Source organism: Amphiura filiformis, chromosome 8 (genome assembly GCF_039555335.1).
Source record: "Amphiura filiformis chromosome 8, Afil_fr2py, whole genome shotgun sequence".
NCBI lineage: Eukaryota > Metazoa > Echinodermata > Ophiuroidea > Amphilepidida > Amphiuridae > Amphiura > Amphiura filiformis.
In genome coordinates this window covers 63,725,884-63,749,775 of record NC_092635.1, presented here as the reverse complement: position 1 = coordinate 63,749,775, position 23,892 = coordinate 63,725,884, and the positions used below count along the sequence as shown (strand labels likewise).

Below are 23,892 nucleotides of genomic sequence, written 5' to 3'. Positions count from 1 at the left end.
TCATTTGCATCTCTGACCCTCTTAGAAAAATTCAACCTAAATCATCCACAGAGGGAAAGCAAGTTAAATGGAATAACCCAATATGCACAAACCAGGTTAGCTCAGCCATAAAAAGCTGCATTGGTTTAATCCGGTTTGTTCAGTGGTTACACCCGCCCACATCTTGTATTTTGAAACATGATCATGGTAGGATTGTGGACAGCTGTTGGTTGCTATGTTCATTCCAATGAAATTTTTACAATATGAGTCAATGATGAATGTCCTTAATGCTTAATTTCAGGGTCTGGACGTACTTGAGATCATGCGCAATATTCACATCTTCGTATCCAAGTATCTCTACAACCTCAACAATCAGGTATGATAAACTCTCTATTTCATATTCTCTACTTGTATAATAAATTCTTTTACTTTGTTTCATATACAGGTCATAAGCAAGATTAGACCTACCAATTGCATTGTGTACCCACCACTGATCTTTTAATTGGTAGAATTCAGTCTAAACTATTATTAACATCATTCTAATTGTTTCTTTTTATGAATAAGGTATTAAGGTATATATTTCAGCCAAAAAAACCAAAATAAAGTTCTTAATTAACTGCTTATTTAGCACTTAATTTCTTAACGAGGCATTTATATTGGCCTGTAATGCGTAACAATCGAGCTCATGTAGCCTCACTTATTTTTAATTTTCTAAGAGAATTTGAAAATAATTCCTAACAAATAGGGTATCATATAAAAGCTAAGATTCTCAGCAATATCCCTGAGGCAAAGATTAAGTTGTGTAAGGATCTATTTTTTGTGAATGAAGTTTTTGATATTGAGTAATGTTATGTAATGGTTTCCTAAGAAAGTGAATGAAAGTTTGTTAAACTCACCCCTGGATGTGAAAAGTGTAAAAAATTCGGCCAAAACTCTATGATATGAAATGAACAAATGATATAGTTCAAAATAATCATCTTTAGGATGACAAAAAAATGCACAAGGAGCTCAAAGGAGATGATTTCCATGATCATTCCACTTTTTAAGATTGACTTTAACAGTGATTACAAGCTTGGGTTCTGCTTAAATTAACCCCTGTAGTAGCAGTATTTTTCTAATGTTGTTCTTCAAACTTTTACATACTAATGAACTTGTGATTGGCAGTAAGTACTGAAAAAACAAAGTAGATAGCTCTTTCCAATAATTTTTGACACCATTTTTACAAAGATCAGTCCATTTTTAAAGATGCTTGTTCAGAGATATTTAACAATGGACCAATTGACAAAGCATGTAATATGCCCTTTGATTTCTAAAGTCAACATGGTTAACATGTAGTATTGTAGGCCTACATTATATTTCATTATATTTCTTAGGTTAAATGCTGTCATTATGATTTTTTTAAATGACATTTAAACTTCAATATCAATTCTAGGGTTTCATGTTAGCAAAAACATAGATTTCTTCATATAGATAGTGGTGGAAAAGCTAAAATTGCAGTGTGTATCTGCATACAAGGTCACGCTTGCACAATCACAATAGGCATATACAAAAGAATTTGACCATTTCTTTTGTGCTTACCTACACACAAGCAGTGTGTGCAATTTCTTCTTACTGCTGGTTGTTACACATTTGGTAGGTCTGATCTTGCTTATGACCTACAGGGAGAGGTCTTTTTTGATGTATTATATAAAAGAATTTTGACTTTTTTTAATGAAAAGAAATAAAAAGAATTTTGTACTGAGTTGTTTAATTACAAGTCATAAAAAAAAGAAATTCTCAAAATTTATTTTTACGTCGCCTAAAGAATTCAGGGAAGCACTAACCAGGGAAGCATGCCATACACATTTTTATTGTTTTGCATTTTTGTTTTGTTTTGGGCGCATGGGAAGTTCAGAGATCCTGTGCACCCAACACAGACTTTAGGACTGTAATTAATTAGTATTTATGAGTACTAATTGATTGGGCACAAAATAAGTTACAATCATTTCAGAGAAGATGTCAAAAATAAATAGTTAGGTCAAAAACCTCAATTCCGTGACCATTGTCTGGCTAGTAAGGTTTGACGATTGATTTGACTTCTATGGACTATTTAGAAAAAAAATTAGCCCCCATGTCCCACGCAAAAATCCCGGCATTTTTCGCTAAAGGCCAAAATTCAAAATGGCCGCCGCCGTCATTTTGAAAAATTAAGTTGTGAACCAGAGCACCTATAATCATGTACAAAGACACTTTTTCGGGTATGTCGAGCACAAGGATTCCGATTCTGACATTGGTTTAACATTACGGCATCATTTTCACCCAGAAATCCAAGATGGCCGCCGGCGCCATCTTGAAAAAAAATTGTTTTGAACCAGAGCACCTAAAATTGTGTACAAAGACACTTTTTCGGATAAGTCAACCACAAGGATTTCAAATCTGACTGTTAAACTATTAAGAGGAATTAAAATAAAATTAATTTTATCCTAAGATGAATCATATGTCTGGACTTAAGATGAATTGTATAGGAATCCTTCTTAAATAAGTTAAGATGAATACTTAAAATTAATCTTAAATAGAAGCTTTATGAAATAGGACCCAGGTTATATTAAAATTTCATACATTGTAGTGTATTGGTTTCCGCTTTCAGATTTTTGTTGAGAGTGCCAGTAACAACAAGCATCTGAACACCATCAATATCCGTCACATTTCCAACTCCATCCGTACGCACGGCACCGGTATCATGAATACCACTGTGAACTTCACCTACCAGTTTCTCAGGAAAAAATTCTTCATCTTCTCACAGTTTATGTATGATGAACACATCAAGTCCAGGCTTATTAAGGTATGTAGGATGCAGTCAATAGTGTCTTAAAGTGGGAATTTATTCTACGAATAAAAAAATATGCACTTTGTGCATAACCCCCTGAGCACTACCTGCCGATCTAACATTGCCTCTTATTGGTCAGTTACATGATATCTTCATTTTAATAACCAATCAGAATGGAGCTTTGCAAATAATTCACCCAAATTTGTTTGCGTGGTGAAATTATTCTAACAATATTGCTGATTGGTCCAATTGATAATGAAAACTTCTTTTTGGCCAATCGGCAGGTAGTTCTCATGGGGTTAAAGTGATTTGTAGGGTGCCCACTCCGATGTTGTTATCTACTTGCTGAGCACTACCTGCCGATGTAACATTGCCTCTGATTGGTCAGTTACATGATATCTTCATTTTAATCACCAATCAGAATGGAGCTTTGCAAATAATCCACCCCAATTTTTTTCTTGGTGAAATTATTCTAACAATATTGCTGATTGGTCCAATTGATAATGAAAACTTCTTTTTGGTTAAAGGGATTTGTAGGGTGCCCACTCCGATGTTGTTATCTACTTGCTGGAGATCATCAACTTTATCTTTGCAGTAGCGTATACTGTCAATGAGAAACGGACATTCCGAATGAGTTGTCAGTCATGACAGGAACGCACACACCAACCTTCGCAAAATATAAATTTTAAACAAATCTGCCATTTTTACTCCCTCCCGTAGGACATAAGGTATTTCAAGGACAACAAGCAAGACATCAATCAGATGTATCCATTTGAGAGAGCAGACAAATTCAACAAAGGCATCCGTAAACTGGGACTCACTCCGGATGGAGACAGCTACCTAGACCAGTTCCGTAATCTCATCAGTCAAATCGGTACGTTGATTTGACTAAACAGACTGGGTTTTGTTGTTGTTGTTGTTGTTGTTGTTGTTGTTGTTGTTGTTGTTGTTGTTGTTGTTGTTGTTGTTGTTGTTGTACATTGTTTCATATGTTTCCTTCTTCCCTTGGTTTCCTTAGGATTCTTGCTTGATATTATCAAATGTAATGAAATGAAATATCATAATTGTTTTTGAAGCCAGAACATCTTCATCAATCAAGGAAGAGTAAATTATCTGAAAAAAAAATTAGAACCTTGTGAAAAGTACTTTTCCTAACTGTAGAACACCTGCTAATTAGGTAAATAATATATTGAATAAGGCTAAAGGAAAGAAATGAATGACACCTTGTCAAGCCCACCCGTACTCAAAAAGGCATGATGGATGGAATTTTGAATAGTTTAGTTTTGAATGAAGGAGGAGAGCAAAGAAAATTTGACTGAAGTGGGATTTGCTACCTGCACTATCCACCCCCCCCCTTTTTTTTTCTACCAACCTGCTCATAGCAACTTAGTTTTCTTGTCAGTCATTTTTTAATATTGTTTCAAGTCCAGTCAAGTCTAATTCTTAATGTTTTAAATAATATATGTTTCTCACTTAATGCAATTTTTAATCAGGGGTGTGAGAGTTCCTCTTTTCAGCTGATTTCCTCTTTTTTGTTGCCAAAATTTACGCATTTTTTAACATTTTCAGCTCATATTTGGCTTTTTTACCCCAATTTTACACCGTTTTTTCAGCTTCTTTTAGTAATTTTCCTCGTTTTTGGTCTGTGGCCTCTCACACCCCTGTTTAATGTAAATGGCATGCAATTCAGATGTTGACTGCTATTTGATTTTTAATCAATATACGACATATAGTGATGCATTGTGATCCCAATTATGCCCAGGCACTAGTAATTAACCATTTGCCTGTGGATATCTTTTGCAGGTAATGCCATGGGCTACATCAGGATGATCAGGTCAGGAGGACTCCGATGTTGCAGTAATGCTATCAGGTAAACTACTTAATACTTTCTGCAATGGGCTATTCCATTTAAAATCCACACTACCCCTGTGGAAGATTTTGGAAATATCTTCCATAGGGGGAGTATGAATTTCAAATGGAATGAACACATTAGGCATCTCCATTTGAATTTCATTCACCCTCTGAGAAAGATTCAACCTGAATCTTCCACTGAGGGAGGATGTGTTTCAAATTAAGCTGCTAATGTGTTCATTCCATTTGGAATTCATACTCCCCTGTGACAGATATTTCTAAAATCTTCCACAGGGGTAGTGTGGATTGTACATGGAATAGCCCAATTCTTATAAAGATGAAAGGTAAAGGTTAAAAGGTTAACGCCTTGTTAACACACTTAAGGAGCTCATCTCTCTTTCAAAATGTTAGGACCAGATAAATTATCAGTTCATTATGCTGTTGGATTTTGCCATTCCACCATTATAGTGAGTCTGTGTACCTTCTCAGTACTCTTGCACCTGCTTGGAGAGACATGAACATAAATTACCACTTTGCATATTAAAAACACAAACAACTTATTTTTTGTAAGTCAACCATGAATTATCCTAGCATTTAGCTCTAGGTCCAGGGACACTCCAAAACCTTAAAAATAATTAACTTAAAAAAAAATAATTCGAGTATAGTCTCACTGAGTTTAGTCCCCTCTAAACAAACAACCCCCTAATGTTTAGAATCAAGGGTTCCAAAAGCCAGGAAATTTGGTATTTTCACTGTCAAAATTACAAAACTTTTCTGCAGGGGCCGCTGCGCACCCTGGACCCCTGCAGAACTCCTCACACTCGGCACTTGCGCAAGCCCTCGGACTTGCATCCCTGGATTTTTTTTCAAATCCCCAATGACATCCCTGTTTGAACCTTTTTACCTACAGATTTGTACCTGATTTGGAGGATATAGTGAATTTTGAGGAGCTAGTAACAGAGGAAACATTATCTGATGAAGCAAAGGAAGCAGCCAAGTGAGTTGAAATCATATTGGGCTATTCCATACACCCCTATGCATGTATGCAACACATGACTTTAATAATAAAACAAAATTACCACAAAAAAACTTTGATCCACCCAATTGGGGAGTCACAACACCAGTTTGGTGCAAATGGGACCCAGTAATGGCAGAATGATCAAATTCTGACCTTCACTTGGCTCGATTGATTCATCTATAATATATGTTTACTTCTACACAGTATTTCCAGTTATATATTTTTTTAAGGGAACTGGAATGAGTGTTTTGAGCGTTTCGACAGCATTTTTTGTGGGAAATGAGAACACATCAGACCTATCGAATTGCATTCTGAATACGAAGAATGTCTTTCTGAAATCAAATAATTTTCATTTTATGAAATTCATGATACAATACAAATTTTATGACAAATTATTGAAATTTGATATTTTTCACATTTTGGAGATATAACAGTCCTCGAAGTAAATTTTATAAATGTAATGATAATAGTCTTAAAGTGTATGTAGCTGGGAGGGAAAGTCGACGATCAATTGAAAATTTTGACCTTTCATATTGAAGATATGGATTTTTTTCCCAAAAAGACCTAATTTTTTTGGGTGTTTTGGGAAAAAAATCCATATCTTCAATACTGAAAGGTCAAAATTTTCAATTGATCGTCGGGCTTTTCATCCCACCTACATACACTTTAGGTAGAAATCATCAGATTTATAAAGTTTACTTGAGTACTGTTAAATATCAAAAATATCAATTTTAATGATTTGCCATAAAATGTGTATTACATTGCAAATTTCAAAAAATCAAAATTATTTGATATCAGAAGGCCATTCTTCGTATTCAGAATGCAATTCGATATGTCTGATGTGCTCTAATGTCCCACAATAAATACTGTCCAAACGTTCATACCCCTTCCCTTAATATTATTTAGGCATTTTTTGTTATGCAGTACCAGTTTTCAGATTTCCCAAATTAAAAACATGAAATGCAGCAAAATTGCTCCCCAGAACAGTAAATAAATTTGTGTTTGTTGTGGGAATTGTAGATGTGCCTTGGGCTATTCCTGTTGAAATCCATACACCCCCTATCAAAGACATGGTCTTAATATTCCACACAGGGAGTGTGAATCTCAAATGCGGTTACCTGAATGGGAGACTCCATTTTTTATCTACACTCCCTTTGTGGGAGATTGAGGTCATATCTTCCATAGAGGGTGTATGGATTTCAACTGAAATCTAGCCCGTCACAGTATGGTGTTATTCGTTATGATTATAGTTTTTCTAGTGGTTCTATAAACTTGTCATTTTGTTTACTTTAGGAATCTTGATAGTGTGATCGGTAATCTAACAAAGAACTTTGCTGAAGGAACAGAATATTTCAAGGTAAAGTACCGTAATCACCCGATTATAGCCTCAAGTCTATAATACTACAGGTATCAAAAAGTACCGTAATCACCCAATTATAGTCCCATGTCCATAAAGTTTTGGATGTTTTGTTACATGGTTAACATCACAAAATAGGTCAAGCGCTCAATAGAATTTGATCTTCTTTACCACGGTAACAAACCACCTGAGATATGGCAAACTATTCTTTTTTTTTTGATGTTTCTGCAAGCAGAGCAATATGAAATCAGAGCATTTTTCAATTTGTTTCCCCCTGTGGAATCCAAATTTTGTATATTTGACCTTTTCCCCCATAACTAAAAAAATGTATATCGGAGATAGGTCAAACTATACTTTTTCTGCATCCTTATGACGGAAGGAATACGTATGGGTTTTAACAACAATTGACCAAATTTGAAATTTCTCCCCTGCATAAGTGGCCATTTTGGATTTATGAAAATTAGGCACTGTTCCACTACTTGGACTTTTGGGGACTTTTGACATGTTCTTTAATATACTTTTCTGACATGAATGGTGATTAAATGGTTTCTGTTACAATAAGTGGTAGGTGATGTTTTAATTTGATTGGCTTATCACTTGACAAATGGTTTTTTGAACATGAAAGTCCCCCATTCCCCAGAAAAATATTCTAGAATTGATCACCACAAGATAAATTTGTTTCTTTTGTTTCCATCTAGATGTTAGTTGATGTGTTCTCCCCGGAATTCCGCAACCAAAAGAATTTGCATCTCCGCAATTTCTATGTTATTCTCCCACCATTGGTGAGTAATATACTGTCCATATGCACACAGAAAGTGATTTATTCATTTATTCATTAAGTACCTAATTTGCATAATTTATGCGTAACAAGCAAAATACCTTGTGAACAGATTATCTGGAGATCCTTATGGGGTACAGTGACGTAACTTGGTGGGGAGTAGCGAGGGAATTTTATGTCATATCGCGATAAAATTTTCAACAAATTGTAGTATAAGCTTAAAATTATGCTGTATAATCTTAAACAACGTTTCAATTACATCATTTTCAATCTTCTTTCCCTCCTCATTCCCCTCTATTCACTTGAATTGTACGGATATGTCAGATATCTTTGCGATTACACCATCATTATGCTTCATTATATTTTGAAAGGTGACTACAAACTTGGAATATTATTGCCAAATTGGCTACTTTATTCAGCTTTTGTTTGGGAGTTGTTGAGTCTATAGTTTATCGTATGGTCATTGATGAAGCAGTGAGAATTAGCACATCATGATAATTAATATTTTCTCACTAAATTGTCACCTAGCGTGATATTGCACACCCTTATCCCCTTATAAATTCTGAATGGCACATACTTGGCCAAACTGAAATAGAGTACCCCCTGGATTCAGACAAAAGGAGGCAATGTTGAAAAGTAATATCATCATGACCTGCTTAACTAAATAGGCTATTGATCAAATCCCAACATTTCTAGCATAAGTATGAGCTACATGAGGTGAATTTTTCGTATGTATTTTATTGTTATTTGCACTCGATGTTGGCCTGCCTTTATCTCAATTTCACAATGGACCCTTCCAGTTCAATTCCTTACACCCCCTATCGAAGATGTGACCTATAATCTTCCACATAGGGAGTGTGAATTTCAAATTGGATTACCTGCATTGGTGATCCATTTGAAATCTTCATCCCCTGTGTGGGAGATTAAGTTTATGTCTATTATATGCCTATAATCGGGGGTGTATGGATTTCAACTGGAATAACCCACTTGTAGTCTTTGGTCTGATTCAATCAGATTTCATTAGTCGTCGTTGGGCAGGAAAAACCTCCTATGTGCTTGTGGCCCTTGAACATGTTTAAAACTGAACTGCCAACAGGTTAAATAGGAAGTTTTGCTTTAAACATGTTCAGGGGCCAATGACACATAGGAGGTTTTTCCTGCGCAATGACGTAGTTCTTATGGTACTGAACTTGAAAGTGGGCCAGAGTTATATATCTTGTAAGCCTTTTATTATCTTACCAACATCGGATTTATCCTTTGTTTCAGACGCTGAATTTTGTTGAGCATTCCATCAATGCCAAAGACAAACTAAGCAAGAAAAACAAAGTAGGAGCCTCATTCACTGATGATGGCTTTGCAATGGGTAAGTTATATATGTGACATGATTAAAGCCATATTATAACATTTGCTGAGGAGAACGCCCTCAAAAAAATTTTAAATTCTGGTTTTACACGATTGTAATGTACTTTAGTCAATAAAGATACTCTGCAAAAATCAAGACTTTAGGTGCTGTAGTTTTGTCAAAATCCGAGATTTTGAATAAAACGATGGAACCGGCGTTTTATTATTACGATGGAAATATTAGTCGAACACATATGCACAGTACGTATTACGGCGTATGGGATACATATATACCCCCCGAGGATTGTACCGCATTACAACCGCAGGAGTAACATGCAAGGGCGCCAGTAGTAAATTCCAATTTTCTATGTTTTACCTCATTTGTTCGGCTCAAAATTAAAAGGGACATATCTGACAGTAAAAGCTAACATTTTATGGAAAATAAATACTAATCTATTTTACAGAAATGTTATAATATGGCTTTAAGGAAATTAGTCGGATGTCGCTAATACAGTGATTTTGAGATATTGGCAAAAAAGTGTTAAAATTCTTTTGTTTTATATTGTTTTCAGCGAATGGTAAATTGACGTAACTTCACAAAGAAAAGCCGTATCAACATGGGGTTTTCTGTTTCTGAAAGCTCTGAATGTCATCTTTAGAAAAATATGTAAAATTCATTTTCGATCAGGGTCGACATGTGACTCATTCCCCTTGATCATGTCACATATGTGACACGATCAAGCGGAATGAGTCGCATGTTGGCAATTTTCAATTAGAAGTTTTTTACATCATTTTCTGGCAGTTTACGAATGCTATATTTTGATGCAAAGCCCATCAAAATCAGACATCTATTTACCGAGTTATGAGCAATTTATCAATGGCTAAAAACAATGTAAAACAAAAGAATTTGAACACTTGTTTTTGCCAATATCTCAAAAACAAAATTAGCGACATCCGACTCATTCCCCTTGATCATGTCACATATGTGTTATACCTACCGTGGATGTTAAACTTGAGTCTTGTATGTTGCTGGGGAGTCAAACTTGTACATATGCAAAAGTTGATTCTGAAAAAAGAGTATATAGGGTTCATCCTGTTATCAATTAATTGGCTCATAACCATAAAAAGTATAGTTGATTTCTATATCTAAAAAGTAAACCACTAATTGCCTTATTATCGATAATTGCCCATTGGTCCCAGCAGGGAAGACCGTTATCCAAACTCATATGAAACTGTCAACAGTGCTTTTATAATGCTTATATCATGAATTACCATGTGGGTGGGTATCAGTAGGTTTGGAGAGAAAACGCAATCTCGCTTTTCACACGGTGAATATCACTTTTTAGTGCTTTTCTCCCTTTTAAAAGATTCATTTCTGTCACACAAAAAATGTTTCTGTACTGGATGTATGCAGAATTCAACAACCATTACAACTGAATAATAAGCTTTAATTTGACTTGATTTTCCAGCCTGAGTTTGCAAAAGCAGTCCATTTTCAAGTGATGTACTTTATTTACTACACAAATCATTCAGTATAGAGACCATCAGCCTTTTCCGCGGGATCCGCCATCTTGTGGCTACTGCCATTTTGCGTGTTAGAGTGTTAGACATTACGCCCCTGATTACAACGAAGTCGCAGCGTGTGACGCACCTCTTCAGTCAAGCGTCAACGCGGTGATCTTAGCAACAAGGCACTCCGTACCACAAGATGGTGGCGTTGACGTCACAATGACTACCTCTATTGACCTGTAAACTTCCTATTGGCCAATCGGCAGGTAGCTCTCATAGGGTAATGTAAAGTCTCATTCAATTTGATGTGTTCTCATGACAGGTGTTGCATACATCTTGAAGCTACTGGACCAGTACCAGGAGTTTGACTCCCTCCATTGGTTTCATTCTGTACGCTACAAATACAAGACGGAAAAGGTCAGTAATACTTTCACCCAAATACTGTATAGTTTTTGCCATAAAATTTGTATTATATCGCAAATTTAAAAAAAAAAAAATATGATATCAGAAGGACATTCTTCGTATTCAGAATGCAATTCGATATGTCTCATGTGCCCTCATGTCCCACAAAAAATACTGTGTAAAGGTTGGTGACCTATTTTATAAATCTCAAGGGTTCACAAGTTCCATATCCCCCTAAGACCTTTTAATATAACTTGGAAAAGTTTTTTATGAAATTAAAAAATGATAAAACTAATTGATAGCACGTTCTGTTTTACATTACTGGTCCAACTTACAATATATAAAAATGGGGAAAATCTGTTGCAACTGACCAGCATGAGAACCAGAGGATGGATCCAGAAGAATACAACAATTGGGCGAAGTTTTGACAATTTCCTGTCCCATAGAAACCAATGGTTGAGAACAAATTTGGGCGACTTTTCAATATTGGCTCCCGCGACTTCCGATAGTTTCCTGCCCCATAGATACCAATGGTAAAGAGAAAAATTGGGTGACTTTTCGATTATTTGACTTGCGATTTGGGCTGAAATCTTTTGGCAACCCTGAGTATTCAGGAGGCCTCGTACAAACTGGATGTGCTCTTTTTCATGTGAGACATGTCTTGGTTTATGAAGCCTAACAGTACTGTGACTACATAGTCTGGTTTGCTGTACATACCAAATGGTAATACAATGTACAGGATACTTCATATTGTAGCTACAACTTTAAACAGATTGACATTTTTAAATGGATTAACTATAAAATTATTAATGTGATTCATGCCCACTTTCTACGATTATTTTCATCAAGTTCAACGCTATAGAAGTCACATCCGTGCATGAATTTGGGAATCCATTGAGTCTTGCACACACAAAAGCAAAATGCAGTTCATTACACACCCAGACGTTATTGTCTTGTAGAAAATGGACAAGAACCAACAAAATTATAGGAAATGCAAGAAATGTTTAAGAATTTGCAACGTGAGAAAGAAAGAAGACAAAAACTGTTTATGTGTGAGTGTAAAAACTTAGTATATATATGACAATTTTAGCACAAATTAGTTTTTACAGATTGTAAGAAAGATAGTCATTAAGCATTTTAAGTTTATTTTGAAGTGTATAAACTTGATTCATACACTCTTAGATAGCGAGAACCAATCAGAGTAAGCATTAGAAAAATCCAAACCATGCATTGATTGTGTATATATGCACGGGCGTGTACTCTGCGCAGTGCTTTCGGACCAGTTCATTTTTTTGCGGGTTGATGCATTTATATTTGCTTGTATTTTCCAACACTTTTACTGACAATTTTGTTATAAAAATAGCAAAAGTCATGGAATTTTTTTCACAGGTTAATAAATGCGTATCACAAACTCAAGAAATTGTACAAAGTAATGCACTTGTACTGAGATGTTGATGCATCTAATGCACTCCCCCTTCGGGGCGATTGCATTAAACGTATCAACATCTCAGTACGCGTGCATTATTTTGTACAATTTCACTACCAACAAGTGATGCACATTTATTAACCTATAAGTAATTACTTTTAAAGTAAGTAAAATAGATGGAAATTATAAGTGCAGGTTCTTGTAAAGGTTCTTGTGAACCAGAAGTCAAGTTTTTGTAGGCGCAAGAACTTCCTATGCACACATAGGGTACTATTGCAAAACTAGGTTTATCACCACATGCACACACAATATTTTGTTTTTCATTTTATTTGACTATAAATTAATTTTGGCACTGGAATTACAGTTTTGGACAATTATTACAGCCTTAAGTTAAATTTCTTATGCAATGTGCAAATTAATCATGGTACTTGTTTTTGTCTAAAATGCTCATGGGATATTCTTGTGTAAATCACAAAATGTTTTTACAAGAATATCTTATGTGGTACTTAAGGCAGCTGTGACTCAAGACATTGTTTCTTTCGCAAAATTGAGTTTTTTTGATATGTTTGTACTTTGTTATGTTTTTTATAAATACAAGGAATGAAAATCCAGATTTGTAAACTCCAACTGCAATATTTTAAGGATTTTATTTCACTATTCCACTCGTGTTTGAAATTGAAAAGAAAAGAAAATCTTTGTTGTACCAGCAGCGTACACGCGCGCAACAACGCGTTACATATCGCGCAATTTGTTAACGCACAAATACGCTACACATACGCGACGCTTATCTGCATGCGCGGCGCATCTTATGGAAACACCGCGGAAGCACAAAAATCTAGTGGTCAAATGGCTCCGTTTTAGCTGATAAAATGTGGGTTTTTTCAAATTCTTTCCCCCATTTTAAATATCAAGTTATGAATGGATTTCGCTCAAACTTCTCAAGGGGCCGTGGATTTACCCGATGTTTATGTAATGTAAGGTACAAAAATAAAAACTGCCGCATTCTCCTGCGAGATTCGATGAAAGTGCAAAATGTGACACTTTAAACTTCAACGCCATTAATTCAATGTTCTTTTTCTCGGTAAAATGACGATTTAGGTACACGATAACTCAATAAATACTATAGGTCTAGCAAATATGATCATCGTAAAAAGCATAATCGACTCAAAAAACAGTTTTCTCATTTTTTTTATATTTTGGTCTATTTCCGATTTTAGGCATCATTTTGTGCAAATAGGCGTTTGTGAATTTTAATTTGATGCCTTATATGGTCAATATCTCAAAAAATAAGGCCAATATCAAAAAAATTAAAAAAACGTTTTTGGAATGGAGCCTCAAGATTGAGCTAAAAACAAAATAAAATATTTTGGAAAGAGTGTTTTTTGTTATGATGTACCTAACAAATATTGCCAAAAACTCACTTTTTTGTGATTTTCTTCATAATTGTTGTTTTTACCCCAAATCTGTATTTATTTTAAGATTTATTGATGTCTTGCCTTCATAAAAATGTATACTTTTATATGTCTTGCACGAATAATTACAAAGTTATTGCACTTTTACTACATGCATGTCTGAGAGTACACAGCCTCCTTAAGGCGACTGATGATGACTTAGAGTATTTCAACACCAGTACCATAAATATATACTGAGCTCAAAAAGAAACTTATAATATTTCACAAGGTCATATCTTGAAATCCTGTCCATCAAATTGAACCAAAATTACACACAGATTTGCTTCAATACTCTACTCTTAACACATGTCAGTAACCAAGCAGTTATCCAACTGACACAACAGCAAAATGCACTGACATGGGACAGCTTCCTGGACCACATTCACAGCCCAGCCCTGTTTCATGAAAAAGTGTATGAAAAGCAGAAAGCAGCACCGTTTTATCATCTGTGCAAGGATCTTGTGTGCATTCTCACAGATTTTTTGTCCTGGGTGCCAAATGTTGGGCTGTGAAAGTGAAGGAAGTCCAGGAAGCTGTCCCATGACAGTGCATTTTGCTGTTGTGTCAGTTGGACAACTACTTGGTTACTGACATGTGTTTTGAGTAGAGTATTAAGGTAATCCTGTGTGTAATTTTGGTTCATTTTGATTGACAGTATTTTAAGATATGACCTTGTGATTCACAAGTTGTAAAAAATTATAAGTTTCTTTTTGAGCTCAGTTTATATAATTGCATGTTTTTAATGTATTTCTTATTTATATGTTTTTAAATCTGATTTATTACTTGAAACAATCTTACTGTTGAATATTGAAAAATAGAAATGCCCATTTGATTGATACCGAATTCAATGTTCTACTTTAATTAAGTGCTTTGAAAAACACAATATTCTTGCACTTACAGGGTGTGTTGTACATAAAATGTGATAATATCATCAAATTTCTCTGTTTATTCCAGGACCATGTGCGTAAAACTGCCAGAGCTGATGAGAAGTTGTCGCAGACATCAAGTTTGACAGTCAAGAGATTAGACTCATACCAGAGGGTAAGTTACTGTGTTTACAGATTAAGTCCCACCAGAGCAGTTTTTCTGGGGTGAACCAAACCTGCCTCATTATCAAATTAATCAGTGATAAGGTTATCTCTGGATTTGACAGGTGCTAATTCATATTTTAATGTTATTGCATCAATTAGCACCAGTCAAATTTAGAGATAACCTTGTCAGTGATTAATTTGATAAGCAGGCAGGTTTGGTTCATCCCAGAAGAACTTCTCTGGCGTGGCTTCCTCTTTAATTGTTTTAACACCATGATAACTACCTGCCGATTGGCCAAAATGAATATTGTGTCCAATTTTGAACCAATCAAGGAGGGTATTAATAAGATTATCTGCAAATGCAAGTTTGACCATAAATAGTTTAAAGCCTAGTCATAATTGGCAATTGAAATGGGCATTTCAAGTTAGCAGCCAATCAGAAATGCTGTTAGATGACCAGTAGTGTCCAGGGAGTTCAACAAATGATATTATTATTGCCTTGCAGTTCATTTATCTTATAAAGAGTATGATAATTTGTCAGCCATTTTCTCTTATGAAGAACAGGCTATGCCAGCTGAAATCCATACACCCCAATGGAAGATATATCCTTAATCTGCCACACAGGGGATGTAGATTGCAAATGGAGTCACTCATTTTAAGGTAACCCCATTTGAGATTCACACTCCCTATGCTTTGACAGCAGATTTGAATTCATTTATACAATTCGTCGGGTGCACTACATAGTGACGGATCTGCACTTTACGGTAAAATCCATAGCGACGGATGTTGAGCTCTCAAGATAATTGCGTAAGACATAGTGACAGATAATTTTGGCAATCTATTACATATTATGTGAGATGTACGATATTACTAAATTTTAACGGTTTGAAAATATCTTTCAAGGGTCTGCTTTTAATAGACACATGAATTGCTAAACATTAAGGTGGTACTACACCACGTGATAAATTTTGTGGCTAATTTTGCATTAAAATTTTAAATTGTTTTAAACAAATGATATTATTATTTATCAAGGGGTGTAGTACCACCTTAATGGCAAGTTTATGATCTATATCCAATACTGGCATAGCCTGTTCTTCATATCCAATACAATTTACCTACTCAACATTTTCCCGATGCCAATATTTTGATAAATTTGCAATCAACATCCGTCACTATGTAATACACCCTGGGTTTGACATCCGTCACTATGTAATGCACCCGACAAATTTATTGTTATTCCTAAACTGATCCAATTTGCCCATCCCATCCAGGAATTTGACCTACTGTACTACAGCCTGAGTAGTGCCCGCATCTTCTTCCGAGCAGACAAGACTGCAGCTGAGGAACAAGAAGACAAGGATAAGGATGGTAAGAAATGAGGCATATGGAATTGTTTATAGCTTAACCCCATGAGAATTACCTGCTGTTATGGAGGTGCATTTAATGATAAAATCTCATTTTTGAAACATTGCAACTTCTGGATACTGCAAAAGATGATGCACGCCCTCTGTTGTTGATTGATTACAATGTTGACCCCAGGGTTGAACTCAAGGAGAGCGTGGAGAGAAAAATGGCGACGTACAGCAGATGAGATGTTTCTCGAACTCGTCCGAACTATTGTGTAATGTTTGATCCTGAAATAAAGGGGATCTTGTTCGGCGTTGGTATGAAGATCTATTGGATAAGCTCCAGTAGGTGCTACATCTGCAGTTAATTGGCTTGGACACACATCGGCTGTTTTGTGAGTTGATTTGGGAAAGCTTCGCACTCACTATAAAAATAGTTTGGGCTAGCCCTTGCAACACGGTTTACAATCATGATCAGACACCCGAACTATCATTATGCTGAACGCCTTGTGCAGTGTGTAATTTTGTCATCTTAAACCGCAACTAAGTTCACCAGCAGTAAGCTTACTAGTAAGATCATCCAGTCTTCAACTTCATTGTGAAAGGACTTTAGAATCAGATATTGAATGGGCCCTAGGCTAATCTTAAATCTAGGATTTAAGTTCATATCATGATATTGCATCATACTTGTAGTAACAGATCTGAAGAGTGAATATGTTTATTCTTGTACCACACTTGACTTACCATACTAATGTTGTTTATTGATTAAAACCCTAGACAGTTTGAAAGTTTCTTTGTTGTGAAAAACCTTCCTTTTATTTGAAGTTAAGGTAAGGTACCGAATCTGGGTAAAGGGTTATTTCTGACCCTGTGTCGTGTAGACACGCAACACTGCTGATTGGTCAAAATGAATATTGTGTCCAATTTTGAACCAATCAAGGAGGGTATTAATAAGATCATCTGTGAATGCAAGTTTGACCATAAGTAGTTTAAAGCCCGGTCATAATTGGCAACCAATCAGATATGCTGTTAGATGACGTGTCCAGGGGGTTAATAAATGCATATCACTTGTTGGCAGTGACATTGCACAAACTAATGCACACATACTGAGATGTTGATGCCAGGGTTAGCGTTACCTGAAAAAAGTACGTGGTCCAAAGACTCCAAATGCACCACTTAACCCCCTTTCAGTCTGAAATCAAGGGGTCCAAATCAGATTGTCAGGGGTCCAATTACCACGGCCCATACTTTGTGTAAATATATAGACAAAGATTACATGTCCTATGGTGGGGGAAGTGGTTTTATTTCTTTTTTCACTGTGTAGTCCTGCAAGGGGGTAGTCCCACCAGGCAAATTTCTTTTACTGTGTAGACTACGGTGAAGGAAGGAGTCATTTTGTCAGTATTTCTTTTACTGTCAGTGTAGTCCTACATTGGAATTCTGTTACTGTGTAGTCCTATTTGGGAGAAGATTCAACAGTAGGCCTATTTTTTAGTGACTATGTGTCACTATGTGGTTGTACGGGGGACTTTTATTCTTTGGGGGGACTTAATCCCCTGACACCTTCAGCAACTTAATCCTTCAATGGTCACAACATGCATTGATTTCATGTAACACTTGCAAGCAATCAAATCCAAAATCTATGAATTTACGAACCGCGAAAGACAGGTGATCTCCTAGTCCTTTTAATAAGACCCGGTCCACATAAGTGTGTTTTCCCGTCGATTACGACCGTGTCATAATCATATCATGATATTAGTACCATGTGTCTGCTCAATGTCGTCGGCATACTACAATCGTGTCATCATTCGTGAATGATGAAAATTTCCATCATTGGGCCGGTTTCTAGCATGATCGAGTCGTAATTGCCGATGAAAATTACCTGTGTGTACGCATTTTGTTGTTGTATTAATGTTTGCTCAATGGGCTTCGTAATTACCATAGCGTGAATTTGTTACGACACGATGACGAGGTGTTGACCGTGTGGATGATCTCATCATTCATGTATCATAATCTGGTAATTACGATACGATGGCGAAAATATACTAGTGTGGACTGGGTCTAAGGGACCCATGTTACTTTTAAGAATACTAAGATCTTCAATTATAATCCCTTTAATAAGTGACCCATGTTTTTTGTGTTCAATACAGAAACAGCAAGTACAGGTAGCAGTGGCGGTGATTCGGCATCAGCAAAGAATGTCCCTGCTCTACCTCCTCCAGAATCAACTGCTTCAAATCTTCGTAAGTAGCATAATAATGCGTCGGTCGCAACACATAATGGCGTAGAGTGATTTTCCAAATTTTGCGTTTCACATAGTGGCGTATAGGTTTAGAGCTAGCTATTAATCCTATAATAGTTATTAGTTGTTAATCATTAAGGATATAGTTTAATAGGATGAACCTTAAACTTTAATTTCAAATTGAATCGGACCACTAAGAGATAATAGTGGAGGAGTATCGACTCCGTTACTAGTAGCATATCCTTCAAAAACATTTTGCTCGGAAACATATTTTGTCCTTCACGTACGCCACGATGTGTTACGACCGACGAATTCAACTGAATTCTGGACAGAGGTCAAAACTCAAAATTTATCAAATATTGGTAAATACATTAGCAAGTTTATTCATCTGGTAACTAAAAAAGTTGGTTTGGTTTGGTCCTGTGTCGGTGCAAAGCAAGTGGTCTTGGCTCCCCGAGTATTCCTTGTTCTAATTAGAGTAATATACTTTTGATAGATTCTGAAGTTTTACAACTTACTCTTTCTCCACAGCTGCTGTAACAGCACCTCCATCCACTGCATCTATTCCAGCAATCATGGCCAGTTAGTATGGATACTCCTAATGCAGTTTTGTAATTCAGAGCTGAAATGGATATTTATATCTCCAATAGAGGTTGCCAGAGTGACATCATGAGTTGGACATTCCTGCAGGTTGCGCCTGTATCCACCACTCTTTACCTCTTTCATCTGGACAATGTGCCATCTACATCACACAGGTGTATGAACTTTTACCATCAAGGTTGCCAAATATTTTTCAGTCCAAATTTGCTGAATTTTTCTCTTAATCACATGGTAAATGAAATGTTAAAAATGGCAATGAGAATCTTCAAAACTGACAGTTCGGCAACTCCGCAGACCACTTTGTTATATCTCAAAATCTATTGCAAATGTCACCGAAACATCGTCATCAACACATGTGCGCATTCTCGACACTATCGTGCATGTTCAAATGCACATAGAGGCCAGGTTGTGCCCACTTTACGCGATGCAGATTCAGGAGTATGCAGTAGTGTGAACATGCATATGGATATGACTGAAGTGGTGTTTTTGTCTGGTATTGCAACCGATTCATCACAAGGATGACCTGGCAACAGACTGGCAACCTCTATGAGAATCAATTAGAAGGCTGAAAACCATGAAATATGTGAGTGATGGAGGAGTGATTTCAGACTGACATGCCAGGGAATTAATCTTGCCAATCATAGATATAATCATGTTTTTTATTGGATGTGCATGTGCTGGTTGTCGTAAAGCTGTGGTTAGCTGATTATTGCATGGCTTTTTTGATGTACCAGGTGTGAGTTAATTAATCACTTTGTTTTGAAATATTACAAATTGAAGGGGAAATCTTTTTGAATTTTGTGATCATATGTGATGTGATCAAGCAAAATCAGTCGGAAGTCGGAAATATTGATTTACAGATACAGCCAAACAAAGGAAATAATTTCTTTTGCTGTCTTTTGTTTTGGAAACACTTCAACTGTGCATATCTTTGGAACTAAATGTTCAATTTATACAAATACAGCTTTGCAAATGCCTTATACAATCATGTAGAAAGCTAACAAACAAATATGCCCGACTTCAGATTGATTTTGCTTGCTCACACCATATTTGAAGAGTGGAGGTGCAAATGTGATAGAGCCACTGCTGTGCTGCTGTATACTGTGTTCTTAATCAATATTGTTATTGAAAGTGTTATTTTATAGTGTTCATTTTTTCGTCTTATAATCATAAACTTCCAATAGCATACTCCCACTACTCCCCATTCCATAAAAATACAGCACTAATTTTTTTAGATTAAAAAGATATTATCAACTGCTGCCAAATAAAACACAGCTCAATCCTAATTATTCATTTAGTACTAACTGGCAATAAAAGTTCAATTTTCATCCTTGGCCAAATTTATGAAAAACATGCATTTTTAGGGTGTTTTTCATATGATGCGACAATCCAGTCTAAAGACTTATACAAAGTCTAATTTCAATTTATTCATTCTAATTTTTGGAAAAGACATGTTTATTCTTATAAGCAATCATTTAATTAAAGTAACACAAAAAATTTAAAATTAAAGCAAAATTTTGGCATTAACTCAAGACTTTGAATGCTTAGACTTGTTCTATGTCTTTGATTTTTGTGACTTGATTGTCAGAAAACACGCTGAAAATGCATGTTTTCGGCTCTTATTTCAAGAAATCAGTAAAATAGTGAACTTTTTCTTTTATCTCCAGTTAGTACTAAATGAATGATTAGCTCACTATGTTTCATTTGGTAGAACTTGATAATATTTTTTTAATCCCAAAAAATTAGTGCTGTATTTTTCTGGAATGAGAAATACTGTGTAATTTCACTAATTATTGCTCATAATTATCACTAAGTATCTCATTGCATAAAATAACAATGGGCTATTCCATTTAAAATCCAAACTACCACTGTGGTCGATTTAGCTCAAGTCTTCCACAGAGGGAGTGTGAGTTTTGAATAGAATAGACAATTGGGTAACTCCCATTTGAAATACTCACTCCAGTTGTGGAAGATAGGTAAAGGCATGATACAGAGGGAGTGTGGGTTTAAAAATAATTAACACTGACCAATTACAATTGAAAAACATATGGAAGATATTTCCAAAATCTTCCACAGGGCTAGTGTGGATTTTAAATGGAATAGCCCAATATTAATAAGAATAACACACCTGCCAGGCAGGCAGCTGCAGTGTGGTGTATCACAATTTGCATGTGCACTCTTCATATAGACCTATCTTCATGCTTGCCAGCTTCTTATTTATCTAATCACTGAAAATTAATTTAACTCTCTCCACACGGATGTCGACTGCAGACGACAAATTTCAAATTTGTCAAAAATTTCAGAATTGTAAATGTTCATGACCTTATTTGGAATAAGCATAAAAAATGCATTAAAATGAGTACAAACAAGCCTAGTATTGATTCAGTGGTTCTTAAGATAGCTTTTGATATTTTGAGAAAATACCTGAAAACTTGGGACTTTTTATGTTGAAGCATATGGCTAGCATGCAGAGCACTAAGGGAGATTGTTGCTCACTGTACGACTGTTTCAACAAATTGGGTTTTTATAGTGCAAGTTACTTAACCCCATGAGAAGTACCTGCCGATTGGCCAAAAAGAAGTTTTCATTATCAGTTGGCCCAATCAGCAACATTATTAGAATAATTTCACCATACAAAAAAATTGTGATGAATTATTTGCAAAGCTCCATTCTGATTGGTGATTAAAATGAAAATACCATGGTTTTGACCGGTCAGAGGCAATGTTATATCGACAGGTAGTGCTCAGGGGTTTAATTAAATAATTATCAAAAGCATACTTGGAGAAAGTCACTGGTGATCAAATAGGGTTGCCAAACAGTTTCAGTCCCAAGTTGTGGATCGAATCATAGAAAAGTCACCCATTGGTTTGTATGGGACATGAAACCACAAAGTTGCGGGTGCCAATGTTGAAAAGTTATCAAATTTTATTGGTAGCCATTGCTTTCTATGAGACAAGAAAGACATTCGGTTGGGCTGCCAAATCAATGGGTTAGGCAACCCTGGTGATGAAATCCTGATTGTGCAAAATATAACTAGTGATTTGGCACAAAATGGGGGGGCTAAGAAGGTAGGTGCACAATTTAGGGGGCCTGGGCCCATCTGGCCCAATGGTAAATCCAGCCCTAGATGTACTGCAAGCCATGTAACACATATCATACTTAAACTCAAGTCCAAATATGATGGAGGATAAGTGAAAAAAATGCTTTGTACATTTAAAAAAAAATGTGTAAGAACCTACATATTGCGCCCATAAAATATATTCCTGTCACAGTTGGTTTATATTAGAGCCCAATTTCACAAAATTGAATCCCCAACTTGCAAAGAAGAGGCATTTTATTGCCTTTGGGTTTAGCTTGTGCTAAGGTACATTGCACAGCAAAGTCTGTATGTGCTTGTGAAACTGGACTCTTAAACCATGGTTAAAAAAACTCAAGTTATATCAAGGACTTGATAATATTTGTGTACGACATCATACAGAATATGCCTTAATTATCTTTCATCATAAAATACACTTTATATAAGAGACTTGTATTTTGTTATTCATTTTTGCTACACGTTTATTATATGGCTGTATAATTTTGTAGTCCTGTAGGTTGCGGAGTATCCTTTCAAATTATAACACCCAACAATAGGTATGCTAAAAAGTGTATTCCTCAGTAATTTGCAAAAATTATATTTATTATCAACTCAGCAGTTTATCTTTCAAAATTGAGTAAAACTCTATGAACCGTTTCCATAATGTCCCCTCATTGTGCCATCATGTATGTCATTTAATCTTATATTGAGCTACTGTAAAGTCGTATACAGACTCCGAGTATTAGGCGTACAATATTGTATGTACAATATATATACGTTATTTAATCTATTGCCATTCTATTTCAGTAATGTTTAAGTTCTAACGAATGTTTGATGACGAAAAATCGATAATATGTTACATACAATATCTAGCAGAAATATATTATCGATTTTACGTCATCAAATATTCGTTAGAACTTAAATATTACTGGAAATAGAATGGCAATAGATTAAATAACGTACATATTGTACATACAATATTGTACGTACAATAAAAAGTCTGTATACTGCTTTAAAGTAGAAAATTTCGCGAAAATAAAAACTTGTGAAAATAGCCTTTTGCATTAGGTTTCTATTGTATCAATATCAAACTGCAAAATTTAATTCTCGCGCAATTGACAAAATCTCGAAAATATCTTCTCGCGAAAATATTGACTTTTACAGTATATACAAAGTGGCAAACATTTTAAAATTGATATTATTTTAATTAGTGAAATCACACACCCATGTATTGTAAATGACACCATGTCATACCTCAATGAGAACTGCATTGTGGGAAGATTGGAAAAAATGGGTTGTAAGCCAAACTGGTTGACACTATTCCCAACCTGTTTTGAAATGCAATCCCATGTCAACAATAACATTATTCCTGCTCAGTCTCACAAGCCCACATGTTGATATTATAACCCCTGATACGACCCACTGTGACAGTGGTTGGGAATCTGTGATTATTCCCTAGTCTTGATTCTAAAGTCAGATTACTCACGACCCTATGTCAAAATTCTGTCACACCATATACCTGAGTAGTCTCACAATGCCACGTTTTGAGCTTACGACCCGAAAATGACATTCTTCTTGCATACTGTGCCATACTTAAAATTAAGAATTATAATACGGTTGCCTCAGTGTGACCCTCTTGCACATACATATGTACCCCATCCTTTTCCCCACCAATCAAT

The 23,892-nt window shown here is 35.7% G+C and overlaps 1 protein-coding gene across 1 annotated transcript in view; it reads left to right on the top strand.

Annotated features, from left to right (window-relative positions):
* The window catches only part of LOC140159342 (WASH complex subunit 4-like), a 63,530-nt gene extending 40,602 nt beyond the window's left edge, over positions 1-22,928 (top strand). Inside the window, exons 25-37 of the mRNA XM_072182789.1 lie at positions 281-355; positions 2,606-2,800; positions 3,506-3,659; positions 4,589-4,655; positions 5,547-5,633; positions 6,948-7,011; positions 7,710-7,793; positions 9,056-9,152; positions 10,962-11,056; positions 14,873-14,959; positions 16,221-16,317; positions 18,446-18,538; positions 19,069-22,928. Coding sequence (XP_072038890.1) covers positions 281-355; positions 2,606-2,800; positions 3,506-3,659; positions 4,589-4,655; positions 5,547-5,633; positions 6,948-7,011; positions 7,710-7,793; positions 9,056-9,152; positions 10,962-11,056; positions 14,873-14,959; positions 16,221-16,317; positions 18,446-18,538; positions 19,069-19,124 — 1,251 coding nt within the window. The 3' untranslated portion in view covers positions 19,125-22,928. The remainder of the gene's footprint in view (positions 1-280; positions 356-2,605; positions 2,801-3,505; positions 3,660-4,588; positions 4,656-5,546; positions 5,634-6,947; positions 7,012-7,709; positions 7,794-9,055; positions 9,153-10,961; positions 11,057-14,872; positions 14,960-16,220; positions 16,318-18,445; positions 18,539-19,068) is intronic.
* The last annotated feature ends 964 nt before the right edge of the window (positions 22,929-23,892 follow it).